Source organism: Xyrauchen texanus, chromosome 4 (assembly GCF_025860055.1).
Source record: "Xyrauchen texanus isolate HMW12.3.18 chromosome 4, RBS_HiC_50CHRs, whole genome shotgun sequence".
Lineage (NCBI taxonomy): Eukaryota > Metazoa > Chordata > Actinopteri > Cypriniformes > Catostomidae > Xyrauchen > Xyrauchen texanus.
The window spans coordinates 53,914,558-53,928,992 of record NC_068279.1 but is presented as its reverse complement, the minus strand read 5'-3'; the positions used below and the strand labels follow the sequence as shown (position 1 = coordinate 53,928,992).

Sequence of the window (14,435 nt, the reverse complement as noted above, 5' to 3'; positions counted from 1 at the left end):
AGACTGATGGAAATGAGGTGAAGATTTATTAACAGTTCAAATGTATTAACAGTTCATATCCAAAGCATGTGACAAGATCAGGATCCAAACAGTCGGCAGTCACAACCAGCAAAAGAAAAGAGTCATACAGTCCAAAACAACAGGCAAAATCTAAAATCAACCACAAGTGAATCATTTTGAATAACTTTACTTTTCAGACAACAATTGGCGTGTTACCTTGTATATTTCTTCTCTACCAGCAAAAACAGTTCCAAAAGCATCCAGTACAACTTGATCTCTGTACTGCTTCTTGTTTCTAGTGGTGTTTCATCTGTAAACAAATCAGTGATTTGAATGAATCACAAGTAAACGTATCATTCTTGTTCACCACTGAAACAATGCAAGTTAAATATACTTCAAATATGAAAACATACTCAATATTTTTTAACGAATCAATTGAGTCAGTGGGTCTGTTCCAAAACCTACATAGACAGCTGCCTACTAAGGTGAGGGAGCGATATGGAACACTCCACATACGCGACAGGTGATGTGAGAGGAATGACACAGTGTTCTAAAAGCATAAATATATATATATATATATATATATATACAGTATGTTGCTTCATCCGCCATCTTTTCTTATTATTTCCCCACTACCTTAGAATTTGGCTAAAACTTGATATCTTAGGAGGCAGCTAAATTAATGTACCTACCTTTTGGAACAGCCTTTGCATTGGGGGTGCACCCATGATGCCTTAAAATGCTGCTTCCAGTGGCAGTTCACTAGGATTTGGAACATACCCAGTGACAAAAAAGAACAGGCTGAGATCCAATGTCTGTCTGAGGTCCAAGCACATGTCTCTGATTGCTCTCTATTTAATCTCATTCCTGTCTAGGTGAAAGCATTGATATATTAAAGAGATCTCATTTGTGATTTTCTCTTTCCTATGGGATGAGAGCATTATGCACTCAGTTGCTTACCTCAGCCAACTGACCATCTAAATCTGAATAACTAAACCTAATTACTAATTGTTATTAAGCACAAGGCCTCAGTCTTCCATCACATTCGCTGAAACAAATGTCAAATCTCCTCTTGTAGAATTAAAACTGTTACTCTTGTATTGCCGAGTGCCTGAAAGTTAATGTCCAGCTTCCTAAGTGTCCAGATGGCATCACTACGGAACAGTGAGCTGTTATTGTACACAGTGAAGACAGGACAGCTTACATTTACAGTCTGAACATATACTGTGTGTCTATGTCTGACAAATCACACTGTGGTATGGCTGTCACTGCATACTTTAAGCACAGATGAGTAATGAATAATTGGTTCACTAACCATGGATAACCCTAACCATAACATTTTTCTTCCATATGTTCTCTATGTACCCCTAAGTCAACCCCATACTGCCTAATTACTGACAGGTGCCATCTCGCATCAGACATTTGTGCATCAGTTTAACTGTGATCACCTTTCTCTTTCTTGCAACCTCTGAGACACAGGTGTTGTACTTCATGGGAACCAGGAAGTAATTGGGCTAGCAATGCCTTTGAAAAGCCCACCTAGAAATCCCACCAGCCCACCTAGAAAACCCTAGCAGCCAGTCACATAGCAACATTCTAAAAATAGCATAGCAACACCCTGGAAACCACCTACAACTCTATCTATAGCATTTAGTATTGTGGTGATTAGATTTGCACATGCAAGCACCCCTGCTGAAAAGACCAGCATTGCTCTTCACCATCTTATTTTAGTGTATCTCAGCAATGGATGCTGGTGTGTTGGTGAACTCCACTAGCCTTTTAAACTAGGGTTTGCTGGTAAAGAAGGATGACTATGAAGGTCCACCTGCTAGACTAGCACTAAACCAGTACTAACAAGCAAAACCAGCCTATACTCACATCATCGTCAGAAAATGTAAACATTTTATTTTATGGATGACACACCAGAGACACATGAAATAAAGTTGATCTTTTTCAATAAATCTCACTATCTCTCTCTGTTTGTCTGTTTCTCTCGGTCTCTGAATAAAGTTGGAGGCGTGTTTGGTCGTCAGGGAGATTCTGGTTCAAAAATGGATGATGACACTCAGCTGAAGTTTTACACAGAGCACAGGGGCCGTCGCCGTAGCAAAGGTAACATTCACTTCATTTGCACACTTTACATATGTCATTTTACACATGGGGCAGATAAAACATGTTACACTACCTCAACTCCCATAAGAAATGAAGATCACTCCTGCCAATGAAGATGATGATGCTGATCAGGTTGACCCCCCTAATCAAAGCTTGAACGCCCCCGAAAGGACATTAAAACAAGATGTTGTGGAGGGGTCATATTACATTCGAAGAATGTACTCGGAATTTGACACTTTAATTGTAAATATGTACATTTCTATAGCTCTGCTTGATTTTAAGTAGTAATCGGGGGCACCCCTAAAATGCGCTATACCATTGACATAAAAGCTTATGTTTTGCCTGTCAATCAGACAAACTTGGAAGTTGTGTTATTTAATATAGCAACAATAATCGGCTGTGGGCGTGTTTTCTCAGAATCATCATTGGCCGGTAGACAACAAAATACTGTAGTGCCATAGGTGGAGCATGTGTAAAGCTGACCGATGCTTAGCCTTCCCCTGGCCATTTAACTGTCTCAGTTCCCCACTTCATTATTTATTTATTTCCAGATGAATCTCTTTGACTGGGATTATGTTATATAATTTGTCTGTCATTATATAACTTAATTGTGAACATAGTTATTTGATTTAGTATTATAGAATTTTATAAAAATCGTATGACAGCTGGAACATGTTTATCTTCTTACCCAGGTAAGGTGTCATCTTGTTTGTTACCTCAGCATAAACTGCTGTTGTTCCCCCTGAGCATTTTGACACTTCAATACAGGACATTTTGAGCATTTTGAGTGCTTAAATATGGGACAAGAGGTGACCCGTATGGGACATCAGAATTTCCCCCAACAGACATTTTTGAATAAATTCAAATTTGTTTACCTTTTCCTGTGGCACTAATGGTCACACATTGAGTAACAAACCTCAGCGGCATGGGTTGTGGTCCCATGTAAAGCATAAAATAATGGTCTTCATCATCCAGAGGTTTAATTTTCGCTATAACATTTTTTTTTACTCCATTGTTGGTTGAGTTTAGTGTTGGGGTTTGGGTTTGGAAGTAGAGTTAATAAAACATGTGTTGTTGTTAAATGTATTACATACAACTAAAAATATAGCTCACTTTTGGCACCACATTATGGTAATTTTTTTAATTAGAGTTCACACCTTTCCAAATGTCCAACAACACTTCCAGCTTCGCCCACTGGGGCAGTGATTTGAATTTCGGTAAGAAAAAACTTTCGACTTAGTATCACCAAATTCCCAGAACTTTCAGTCTGTTTAGTTAGTTCCTTCGCAACACTCAATATTGTTTAAATTAGATATGCTTGTGTGATTGTTCTGTACACTGCACTTCCGAAACCTTCATAATGCGTCATGTGATGAAAGTCATAAATGTTGCACAATGTATACTTGCACTTTACCTTAACAAATAGATTTGTTTTTATTATGTTTTTTAATTGTGAAACATGTAATTGAATAACACAGGATTTGGTTTACCTTGGGTTTAGAATAACCCGGTGTTAATGATTTCAAGTGTGAAAAATTCTCTTGAGTGTTTATTGTAGCAGAATGGTCCAAAATGTGCTTCCAGTTTGACTGGTAAACACCTTGACTCCCGAAAGTTGCGTAAAGCCACACAATAAGATAGTTTGTCAGAATGAGAATGCTCTAGCCATTTGTACATACAATATGCATCAGATTTTTATTGAACACTAGACTGTAGACTGTGGACAGACTACATTCGAGCATTCCAGACATACTGACCATAAGTTTGGCCTTAGACACCCTGAGCTTTTATTCAAAACAAATGTTTGCTGCAATCTTCCTCTTTTCTAATAACTTAATTATCTGGAACAGTGAAATATCAGACAAAAAATAAGAAGAAGAAAAAAAACTTTGGACACAGGGATAACCATTCTTCTAAAAGAGTTCCCTCGGAAAATAAATAAATGCCATGATATGTGGATTTGGCTCTGAATAATTGAAGTCACATTGGAATCATTATTCAGTCCACTGAATGTCCACTGCACTTTTAATCAGATTACAACTCAGTCATGCTGCTGCATTTACAGTACAACGCTGTCCGCGGCTCATTGTGATGTGATTTCTCTTTGCAGTGGCACCCAAGCTGCTTATATGTTTATACACAAATAAAGTGGAAGAACTGATGGATATTCTTCCACTTGTTCTGAAATGAGAAATACAGCAGCATTCAGGGACACTGTGAAAACAAATCCATGATTAAACAAATTGCACAGCACTTTACAGGCCTTCTGTTGGCAAATGTGCTTCTGCCTTTGTTTACTCTTAAAAAAAAAGATGAAGAGCAGAAAGAAGCTTCTGCACACATCAAAGAGACACAACTATGAAAGATTACAATCCTAGATTTTAATTAATTAATTTAAAAAATGTTTGTCCATGTGTTGGTTGCAATGGTATAAATATAATTCCAAAATTTTGGAGCTGTGTTTGTGGTTGTAATTTTCTTTTGCAAAAAAATAAATAAATCTAATATATTACCTAATGTTGAGATATATACGGTACAGAAGTTTATAACGTTGATTTGTGAGAAAAATGTCCTGGTTACTTTTGTAACCTCCTTTCCCTGGTGAGGGAACAAGATGTTGTGTCGATGTATTGACACTAGGGGTCGCACTTGGGAGCTTCAAACACCTCTGATCTTTGAGAAAAGGCCAATGGGAATTGGCGAGTGGAATTTACATGCCACTCCCCCGGACATATGGGTATAAAAGGAGCTGGCTCGAAACCACTTATTTAGGTTTTGTGCTGAGGAGCCGTGACAAGGTTTCATTGGGTAGTTCATTGTTGTGGCAGGAGGGACACAACATCTCTTTCCCTCCATCAGGAAACGGAGGTTACAAAAGTAACCAGGATGTTCCCTATCTGTCACTCACTTGATATTGTGTCAATGTGCTGTCCGTCCGGACCAACACCTACTTGCCCTGGATCAACGGCCGAAGCCTCCGCAGGGTGAAAACAACTACAAGCAACTCGAGGCAGTTGATGTGCCAATGTAATCACCACCTTGTCTAGGGACACATGGTGCCCCAGCCACGCTTAGAGTAGTCTGTCGTAACCACGACATACCTGGACACTTGCAATAAGGGGACCCTGCCTGCAGAAATGCAATGTCCATCCAAGGGCTGAACAAAAGGTGGCAGATCAGCATGATGACCTCGCAATGTGTGCCATGGCACCATGCCCATCTCGGAACTTGAGTCTGAAGCCAGTGCTGAAGCTGTCTCATATTCATCAACCGAGCGGCTTGACTGCAGCCGAGGATGCCATATGCCCCAGGAGCCTCTGAAGTTGCTTCAGTGGGACCACCGTTCTTCGCCTGAACAACTTTAGGCAGTTCAGCACCAACTGTGTGAGCTCACTCATGAGGTCAACATAGAGTCTAACTACCACCCCATCCAAAATACTGGGGAGAGCTTGCTCTTTTTCCCAGTTGACCCGAAGCCCCAATTGGCTGAGGCCCACCAGGTCCCTGTGTGCACACAACAAGTCTCGAGAGTGAGCTAGAATCAGCCAGCCATCAAGATTTTTAAGGATGCGGATGCCCACTTTCCTTAGTGGGGCAAGGGCTGCCTCTGCAACTTTCGTGAAGATGTGAGGCGACAGGGACAGATGAAAGGGGAGGACCTTGTACTGGTAACCGCAGAAAGGGTCTGTGCCGATGTAAAACCAAGACGTGGAAATACGCATCCTTCAGGTCTACTGCCACTAACCAATCTTGATGCCAGATGCTTGCTAAAATGCGTTTCAGTGTCAGCATTTTGAATGTGAGCCTGTGCAAGGCCCGGTTCAGTACTTGGATGTCCAAGATTGGCCCCGGCCCACCGCCTTTCTTGGGTACGATGAGGTAGGGGCTGAAGAACCCCTCCTTCATCTCGGCTGGAGGGACTGGATCTACCACATCCTTCTGCAGAAGTGTCGCGATCTCCGCACACAGGGCGGCAGCATTCTTGCCCTTCACTGAGGTAAAACTGATGCTGCTGAACCCAGGCGGATGCCTGGTGAACCGAATCGCATAGTCGAGATGGACGGTCCTGGTCAGCCATTGCACTGGGTTGGGCACAAGCAACGCCTCCAAGCTCCGGGCAACAATCGTGTCAGACGTACTGGCGGTTGGGGACTCACAGCAGGGTAGAGATGAAGACACAACGTTGAGGGGGCTTGAACCCCAAACTCGTGGCCGTGCTGAGTCCAGGGACATCAACCGTACCTTGTGAGTCTCCCTCATCTCACCAGGTTGATCCATAGGTGGTGCTCCTGAACCACCAGGGTGGACATTGCCTGCCCGAGAGACCGTTCCTTGACCTTCATCGGTCACCGAGCGCCGATCCTGCATCAATCACGAGTCAGAACTACCCTCACGAAGATCTCTCAGCGCCTTGGCTTGGTACACCTGCAGGAGAGCCATGATGTGCAGGGTGGAGGCGGCCTGTCCAGCGGCACTGTATGCCTCAGCAGCTGGTGACGATGTAAGCTTACAGGCCTTGGACAGTTTTGCCAGGTAGCGGTGTATTGCGGGCAGGTGCACCGCAACCGCTTTATCCACCTGTGGAATTGCCGAGTACCCCCTGGCTGCCCCACCATCAAGGGTATTAAGAGCGGAGGATTTCAGAGATCGGGGCCGGGCAGTAAAAGGTGCCTGCCATGACCTCGTGAGATCTTTGTGCACCTCCAGGAAGAAAGGAACCGGGTGTGGCGTGGCCTTGAGTAGTGCTCCGAGCCCAGGAGCCAATCGTCAAGACGCAAGGGTTCAGAGTGGGGTGGAGGTTTCCACTCCAGCCTGACCCTCGCAGCCACCTGGGCAAGCATGTCTGCCAGCTCCGCGTCGGCCTGAGACAGGGATCATGGCCGTCGGAAGCGTAGAGGTAACGACCGCAATCAGGAAATACACACAGACGGATTGGCATCTTCAAAAAGAAGCTCTCCGTCAGTGCCACTCTTTTAGAGGAAATATACTCTTTTATTTGAAAAAATATATACTCTTTTAGGCTGTCGAAGCACAAAGGGGTGTTCTCTGCCCTCCTTACGGTGATGCGCTGTAAATCCAACAGCATGAAGATTCAGCTCGCTGAAACAACCGCACGGCTCCGAAGAAAACAAACTCCTTTTATACCCGGGAGTGGCATGCAAATTCCACTCGCCAATTCTCATTGGCCTTTTCTCAAAAGATCACAGGTGTTTGGGACTCTCGACACAAAGTCGAGTGAGTGACAGATATTATGTTTCTAGCAATAGCAAAAACAGACTTGTTAGAAAATAATAAAGGAAGCAACTACATGATCAAGCACCGAAATGGCAAGCATTGCACCACACATTGCACAATACATAGAGTCAATGTGACAGGCAAAGGAAATCAACACCACTTTGCAAGTTGCCCCATGGTAGGCTCGAACCTGTCCTTTTCCATTTCACATTTCCTCACACTATCCACTGCACCACACTGCCATAGGCTGACAGCTGCCAAAGGGAAAAAAAAACTGAGAGTCCAAGCACATCCAAGCACAGCAGTCACCTTGGTCATTTTGTTTTTTATTGGTGTAACATTTCAACATGATGAAAAATAACAATTCTGTTATGTCCTTTCATTAGTTTGTGCTGAAGATCATCTGAGCCGTTTTTTTTTAGCAGCAGGAGTAGCAATGTTAACAATGATTAACATCATAATCTTATATCACAGCCAACATTATAAGCTGAGTTTTAATGTAATGAGAAGAATACAATCACAATTTATAGAATAAACAGGGGAATCAAGGATTTCATTTTTAGAGCAAACTGTTCAAAAGTTTAAAGTAAAAGAAAGGTTTGCCCGTGTGCCAATAATTGCCCCTTTGCGTGCCATTGGTGATTTGTATGCCACAGGTTTCTGACCCCTGTAGCCTTCTAAACTACTCCTGAACATTTTACAAAGCATACTCAATAAATGGTGGTGATCTCTCCTAAATTGCTATTCATTTTCCTTTAAATGTAGGGTTATTCATATTTTCTTCAGTATAAAGGCCTTTGTATGGAGCTTACTTGCTATTTAATATCTCCTTGTATGATCGGCTATTCATTCCTGACTGGAAGAAAACTGCCTAATGGTGGCTGGCCGAGCGACAATCTCCAAACTCTTAAAATCCCAATTAAATTTCTAATAAAGGTGTAAATGCATAAGAATAGATCCATAAGAATAAATTAATGTATTCCTTTTGGAATGAAAAGTGCAAGAATTGGGGCTCTTTAATGCTATATTCTCTGGCTGGACTGACAAACCAATACAAGTGGCAGTTTTCTACTATTCAGTTATGAATTGACAGCTATAATTTCAATTACATTATCTTTTAATAGTTTTAATGCACATGAATAGATCCATAAGAATAAATTTATGTATTTTCTTGAAGTGAGAGATGAAGGAGAAGCACAAAACTGGGAACAAAACACAATAGCAGCATGCCACCATGAGTGACCATTGTCTTCCAGTTAGAAATTAATTTAATTCAAAGAGAAATTGACCTGGTAAATTGGGAGCTCAAAATAATAACTTTAATGCATGAAAAAAGTTAATAATGCAATTAATAAACCTACATTTAAAAGGGAATGAACAGAAATTCAGTAGAGATTGCCATAGTTTATTGCGAGAATGCTTTGTAAATAGACTTATATACTGTATATCATCAAGAGGCAGATGGACTGACACATTTGATCCATCAGAGGTGGCTTCTGTCTGGCAGCGAGAGATTAAACCCCTATCATCCACTCCAGGGATCGAACACTAAAAGTGTAGATACAGTATGTGCTTGCCACTCTCTGCATCGCACAAATGATCTCGCTATTGCCTGAATGCCAATAATTGACCCTCTGCATGCCAATGGTGACACGTGTGCCATTCCGACCCCTGCAGTCTTTTAAACTACTCCTGAACATTCATAAACAAATAAACAGTCCATTCCCCAACAAATTACAAGACACAAAACATTATTTCTGAAGTCACAATTTAGAAAAAGTCATATTGTAGAAAACAAAAGAAAAAGTCACGTATCCATTCATGAAATAACCAGAACTATGAATGACGAAAGTTTCAAGACGAGCGTTTTCTATTTTTGCATTTAGATGATCATGGGGGTTTAGATGGTCTGACACATTAATTGTGAAGCATTACACATGACAAATGTGCATAACTGTGCTATGAAATCTGTATATTATAAACATTGTGTAAAGGTATTCAATGGAAAGGAGGAGGCGAGAACCGGCTTGATGATGTAAATCATATTTTAATAGTAAACTTAAAAGACAACATAAACACACACATGACGGACATGTCCGTTAACGATCTCTCTCTCCCGTACGACCCTCTGCAGTCGACCTTTATACCTCAGAGGCTTGATTAGCCTAATACGTGACCGGATGTGTATGATCACGACCCGGCCCCGCCCTCCGCCCTGCCACATTCCTCCCTCGTTCTCTCAGGCTGGGGAGCCCCCGGCCTGACGTACACCCCTCTAGGAGTTAGGAGCCCCTTCTCCCCTCGCGGTCGCCGGCCATCGTCTTCTTTCAGGCGCGGCAGATGGCCGCGGCTGCTCCGTTGGGGTGGACGGTAGTGGCGAGAACTCTACTACGGCGTATCCCTCCTCCTTCCCGGGCTTCAGCACCAGTGTAAAGGTATTCAATGGAAAGGAGGAGGCGAGAACCGGCTTGACAATATAAATCATATTTTAATAGTAAACTTAAAAGACAACATAAACATACACATGACGGACATGTCCGTTAACGATTTCTCTCTCCCGCACGTCCCTCTGCAGTCGACATTTATACCTCAGAGGCTTGATAAGCCTAATACGGGACCGGGTGTGTATGATCACGACCCGGCCCCGCCCTCCACCCTGCCACACATTGTTAAAACAAATTGATACTGATCTACCTTGTACCCATAGTGGCTTTTAGATGCTAAAAGGGCAATGGAAAGTGACAACAACATGTGCATTTCAGTGACTGGGGTGAAATAAATAAGAAGACAGTGGCACACACACACACTTAGTGAACCCTCGAAACTGCAGCAATGTCATAATACACGCAGAAGTGATGAATATTAGTAACCGAGTTACAGTCACTTCACAAAAATGTATAAATACATTGCGATTGGTTAATGCATGAGTAACGTTTCATTAATTAAGGCATGACAACCAATATAAGTGTCAACATCCTTACCAGAATACATATACAAGTATTATAGTTAACAGTTAACACTTAACCCTAGAACACTTACTTCAGTCAAAAATGACCTCGCGTGTAGTTTTTAGGACATCGTTTTTACATGAAGTGATCTTTTGATCTGCCACTGTAGGTATTCCTCAATTAAGGTGTCTTCAATTATTTGAAGTGACTTTTTTAACATTTAGTTGAATATTTTTTTAATTTTAACATAATTTGCATCACTACCCCTAGAATGCCTATCGTCGCAGTCCCATGAGAAACAATTTTGACTTTTTAACCATAGACGGAATGCACTGACTAAACTTCCTTCTGTTTGAATTATGCATTGAAATGACCAATGAAAAGATGTTTAATCAGGCTATGAATAACTATGCTAATAGCTATGTTTAACAACTATCTCCATTAGCTTTGAGAAGTGTCCATCAAAGTATGTCAACTAGTTTACCTCTGTTGTCCAGCTGAATTGTAGTGAAGAGATTGCCTACATCGTGCTGGCTCTATGATTTCCCTGACAACCAAAGCCATTCATGCACACACAATGTCAGGTGGCTTTAAAAAGTAGACTATACCAGCCATATACGATTGCCAGATTTCCATCTCTGCGAAACCGCATGTGAAAGCTAATTCTGACAAAATCTGGCAATTTATGAGTTGGACCTGAAAAACGCATCTAGAAACTGAACTGCAAACTCAACAACTAGACTTTTATAGTCTAAAATAGTAAGTGAAAACTCAGATTATGTCCAAAAATAAATACTCTTGCAATCGATAACTAACCGAGTTCTGGGAACACAAACGGTAAGACTAGAGTCTGTAACTCAATTAATATATTGAACAGATCACTAAGATACGAAAAAAAAAGATTTCATACTCTTAAGAGCTTTTCATCAGACAGCGACGATATGTGGGTGCTATGGCGATCATCTGACGTGGTGTGAGCTACGAGGCGATCGTCTGTGTTCTGTGACTGCTATCATATACTAACGTATAACGTGTGGAACGGCATGGTAAAGTTTCTGGTTACCCCTAGTGTATGCTGGTGCCCCCTTAGAGAGTTGGTGCCCTACACAGACTGCTTAATATGCGTATAGGGACCGGCAGTAATAACAGTATCATTCGGCAATATAGTGTTGTGACAGGGCGCAGGGCGGGTCCGGGACGTGTTTCCACACACCCGGCCCCTAATCAGACTAATCAAGCCTCAGAATGGGATAAAGGCTGACTGGAGACTGCAGCGGACAGAGAGAGAGATTTACGGACAGATATCTTTTTGTTTAGTTCATCATTAAACTATTATTTATATCGTCAAGCCTGTTCTCGCCTCCTCCTTTCCCTTAATCCCTTTACAAGTGTCTATAAGGTTGTCATTCTACAAGTTTATCACATAAAATAAAATAAAAAATAAAAAAAAACTATATATATATATATGACACTATGGGATGCCATTCACTCGCAGAATGCAAACTTCTGGAGGACATGTAGACCTGAATTAGTGAGTGTAGATAAGGGGTGCAAAGCCCCTCCTGTCTCCTTCATATTGTGCCCAGCAGCAAAGCAATCTATGTAAAGTCAATCCATAGGTTCACGCAGTTCTTCCCAACATTGTTATATTCTGGTAGGTCAGTCATGTGGCAAGGTGAGGCCAGCAGAGGGTATGTCTGGAGGTGGTCCATGGTGTGTTGGTCTGTCTCACATTCAGAGCTTGTGTCTCCATTTAAACCTTGCTGACCTTACATCGTCTGGTGTGTGACCTCAGGTGATTAAAACACCTTCACTATCTCCATGAAGCATCAGCTCCCGGTGGTAGGTTCTCACTGACTGGTAGCTCCATGGAGTCTGTGGTCGACTGGCTTGGAGGGATTTCTCTTCTGCTTACAGTGGCTCTCCTCACATCTGGAGGTGCAATACCTGCCAGGATGTAAAGACTGTCCATGTTGGTGTGTCTAAGGCACCCCGGGATCATCCTACAGGTACTGTTGAGGGCGTAGTCAAGCTTGGATGCATGTGCTAATATCTTCCATACTGTACAGGCATACTCTGCAGTAGAGTAGCAGAGGGCTAGTGCAGTAGTCTTGCTTGTATGATGATGAGCACTCCATGTAGTAGAATTCAGTTTGCTGATGATGTTATTTTGAGTGCACACTTTAGATGTGGTTTTTTTAATGTGCGTCTTGAAGGACATGGTTCTATCTAGGGTGACACAGAGGTACACTGGGTACTCACAGGACTCATCCCAGCTTTCTTGGTAATTTAAAGGAATTTCATTCCAGCTCACTTTCAACTGTTATTTAGCCTCATGGTACCTTAGGTGAAGGACACTCCCTTGAAATAGACCATTCTTGAGTCTTTGCCATCTGCTCTTCTTACCACCTAACCCAACAAAGCACATCCTGTTTTCCAGCATACTCTCAACCAGTTCTGTTGGGCATGTGGAGAACAATTGGACCAGATGACATTCCAGAAGCCAGTTTATGGCAGAACCCCTCACTAACTGTCAAGGCAAAGAAGAGTGGCTACATTTTGATTGGATCATGGCAGGACAAACACTAACAAATGCCAAGCATAGCCATCAGATAAGCTGCTTGGAAAACTGCCAGACACCCCTCACAAGGCAGGAAAGATCTTCCAGTACATTTGAAAAGACTTCTCATTGGTCCATGAGTGGTTTCTTAGCAACATCTTAAACCCCATCCTAAAGTTTGACCTAAGACCAGAGTTAAGCTATGGACCATTAAAATTCTTTCAAGACCTTTCCTGGCCAAATTCCCCCTATTGAACCTTATCAATCATGGCTTCCTAACCCCATCCATTAATTGGCTCAATAATTCTACTCTCTCCTCTTCACCAATATATGGTGTGTGATGAGCATACTGGCACACTATGGCTGTTGTTGCATCAACCAGGTGGATACTGCACACTGGTGGTAGTTGAGGAGAGTCCCCTGTTCACTGTGTTAAGCACTTTGAGTGTTATGTCAGAAAAGCACTATATAAATGTAACGATCATTCATTCAGACCTCCCAATGCAACATTATCTTACCATGTGGCAAGAGCTGAAACAAAGAAGCCACAAAGACACAAACTTTTATTCCTAACATGGACACCAACTGCACACATTCACTCCATGGTTGTTCACAGAACTGTTTATATAAATTGCAGTTTTTCAATTAGCACAATAGTACACACAAATTGAGATATGGTGGTATAAATGAATGCATGCATAATATTTAATCTTTCAATATCATGTTTAGCCTCTCTGTCATCAGAAAAATACCAAGAGTATTTTTGAAGAGCTTTGGAAAAGAAATAAAGTACTTTATATCTGAAAATGTGTGGGCCCCCTCTGATGTCAGCAGCCAATCATAACCCTGAAACAGTAAGTTGCCAAACTGAAATCTCCTCATCAGGAAGGTACAAATCTATCCTTCGGATGACCACACCTCAGTCCCCGTCCTGAGGGTCATTAAAAGGATACACTTCTATAACACATCTCTGTTCTGAGTTCCCAGCTGTTCGAGTTCAGGAGCAATAACTTAATAACAATCAACATTCTGAATCGTCAGCCTAAGTGGTAGGAAATGTAACAGAATACAAACCATCCATCATGCTAAGTCTCCACTTCACAGAGAGAGAGGATGAAAGATCACCCAATGTTCTTAGTGTCCATCAGAGAGATAGTAGAAGATTGACCAAATACCAAGTCTCACTACAAGAGACAATTGGCACACCAAGTTCGGAATCCCTATACCAGGCAGTTAACTACAGCGATAAGGTTTAGCTCTGGCAAGCAAACCTTCTCTTCAAGTTTTGTGCATCTGAGTATTCCAGATGATGAATCTTGCACTGGCATAAGGGCTGTATATCTGCATGTTCTAGATTGCAAAAACCCTCTTGGTGTTCCAGGAGATCAGCATTCCTAAGCTCCTTCATGTCCAAGGGTGTTGAAATGGAATAGAGCTCCTTCCCGACTGTAATGTGGCCCTGAGCCCCATCGGAAGATGTCACCATGACCGAACCCTTCAATCGATCAAGGAGAATGCAAATATCTCTACAAAACCTCTTTCCAGAGACATTGCCATAAGTGTATACTATCAGTTTATGA

At 42.0% G+C, this 14,435-nt stretch overlaps 1 protein-coding gene across 3 annotated transcripts in view; it reads left to right on the top strand.

Moving 5' to 3' along the window:
- The window catches only part of LOC127637737 (astrotactin-2-like), a 749,824-nt gene that overhangs the window by 265,895 nt on the left and 469,494 nt on the right, over nucleotides 1-14,435 (top strand). For all 3 annotated transcript variants that reach the window (XM_052118989.1, XM_052118979.1, XM_052118998.1), the window contains one exon: nucleotides 2,011-2,112. In XM_052118989.1, the coding sequence (XP_051974949.1) occupies nucleotides 2,011-2,112 (102 nt within the window). The remainder of the gene's footprint in view (nucleotides 1-2,010; nucleotides 2,113-14,435) is intronic.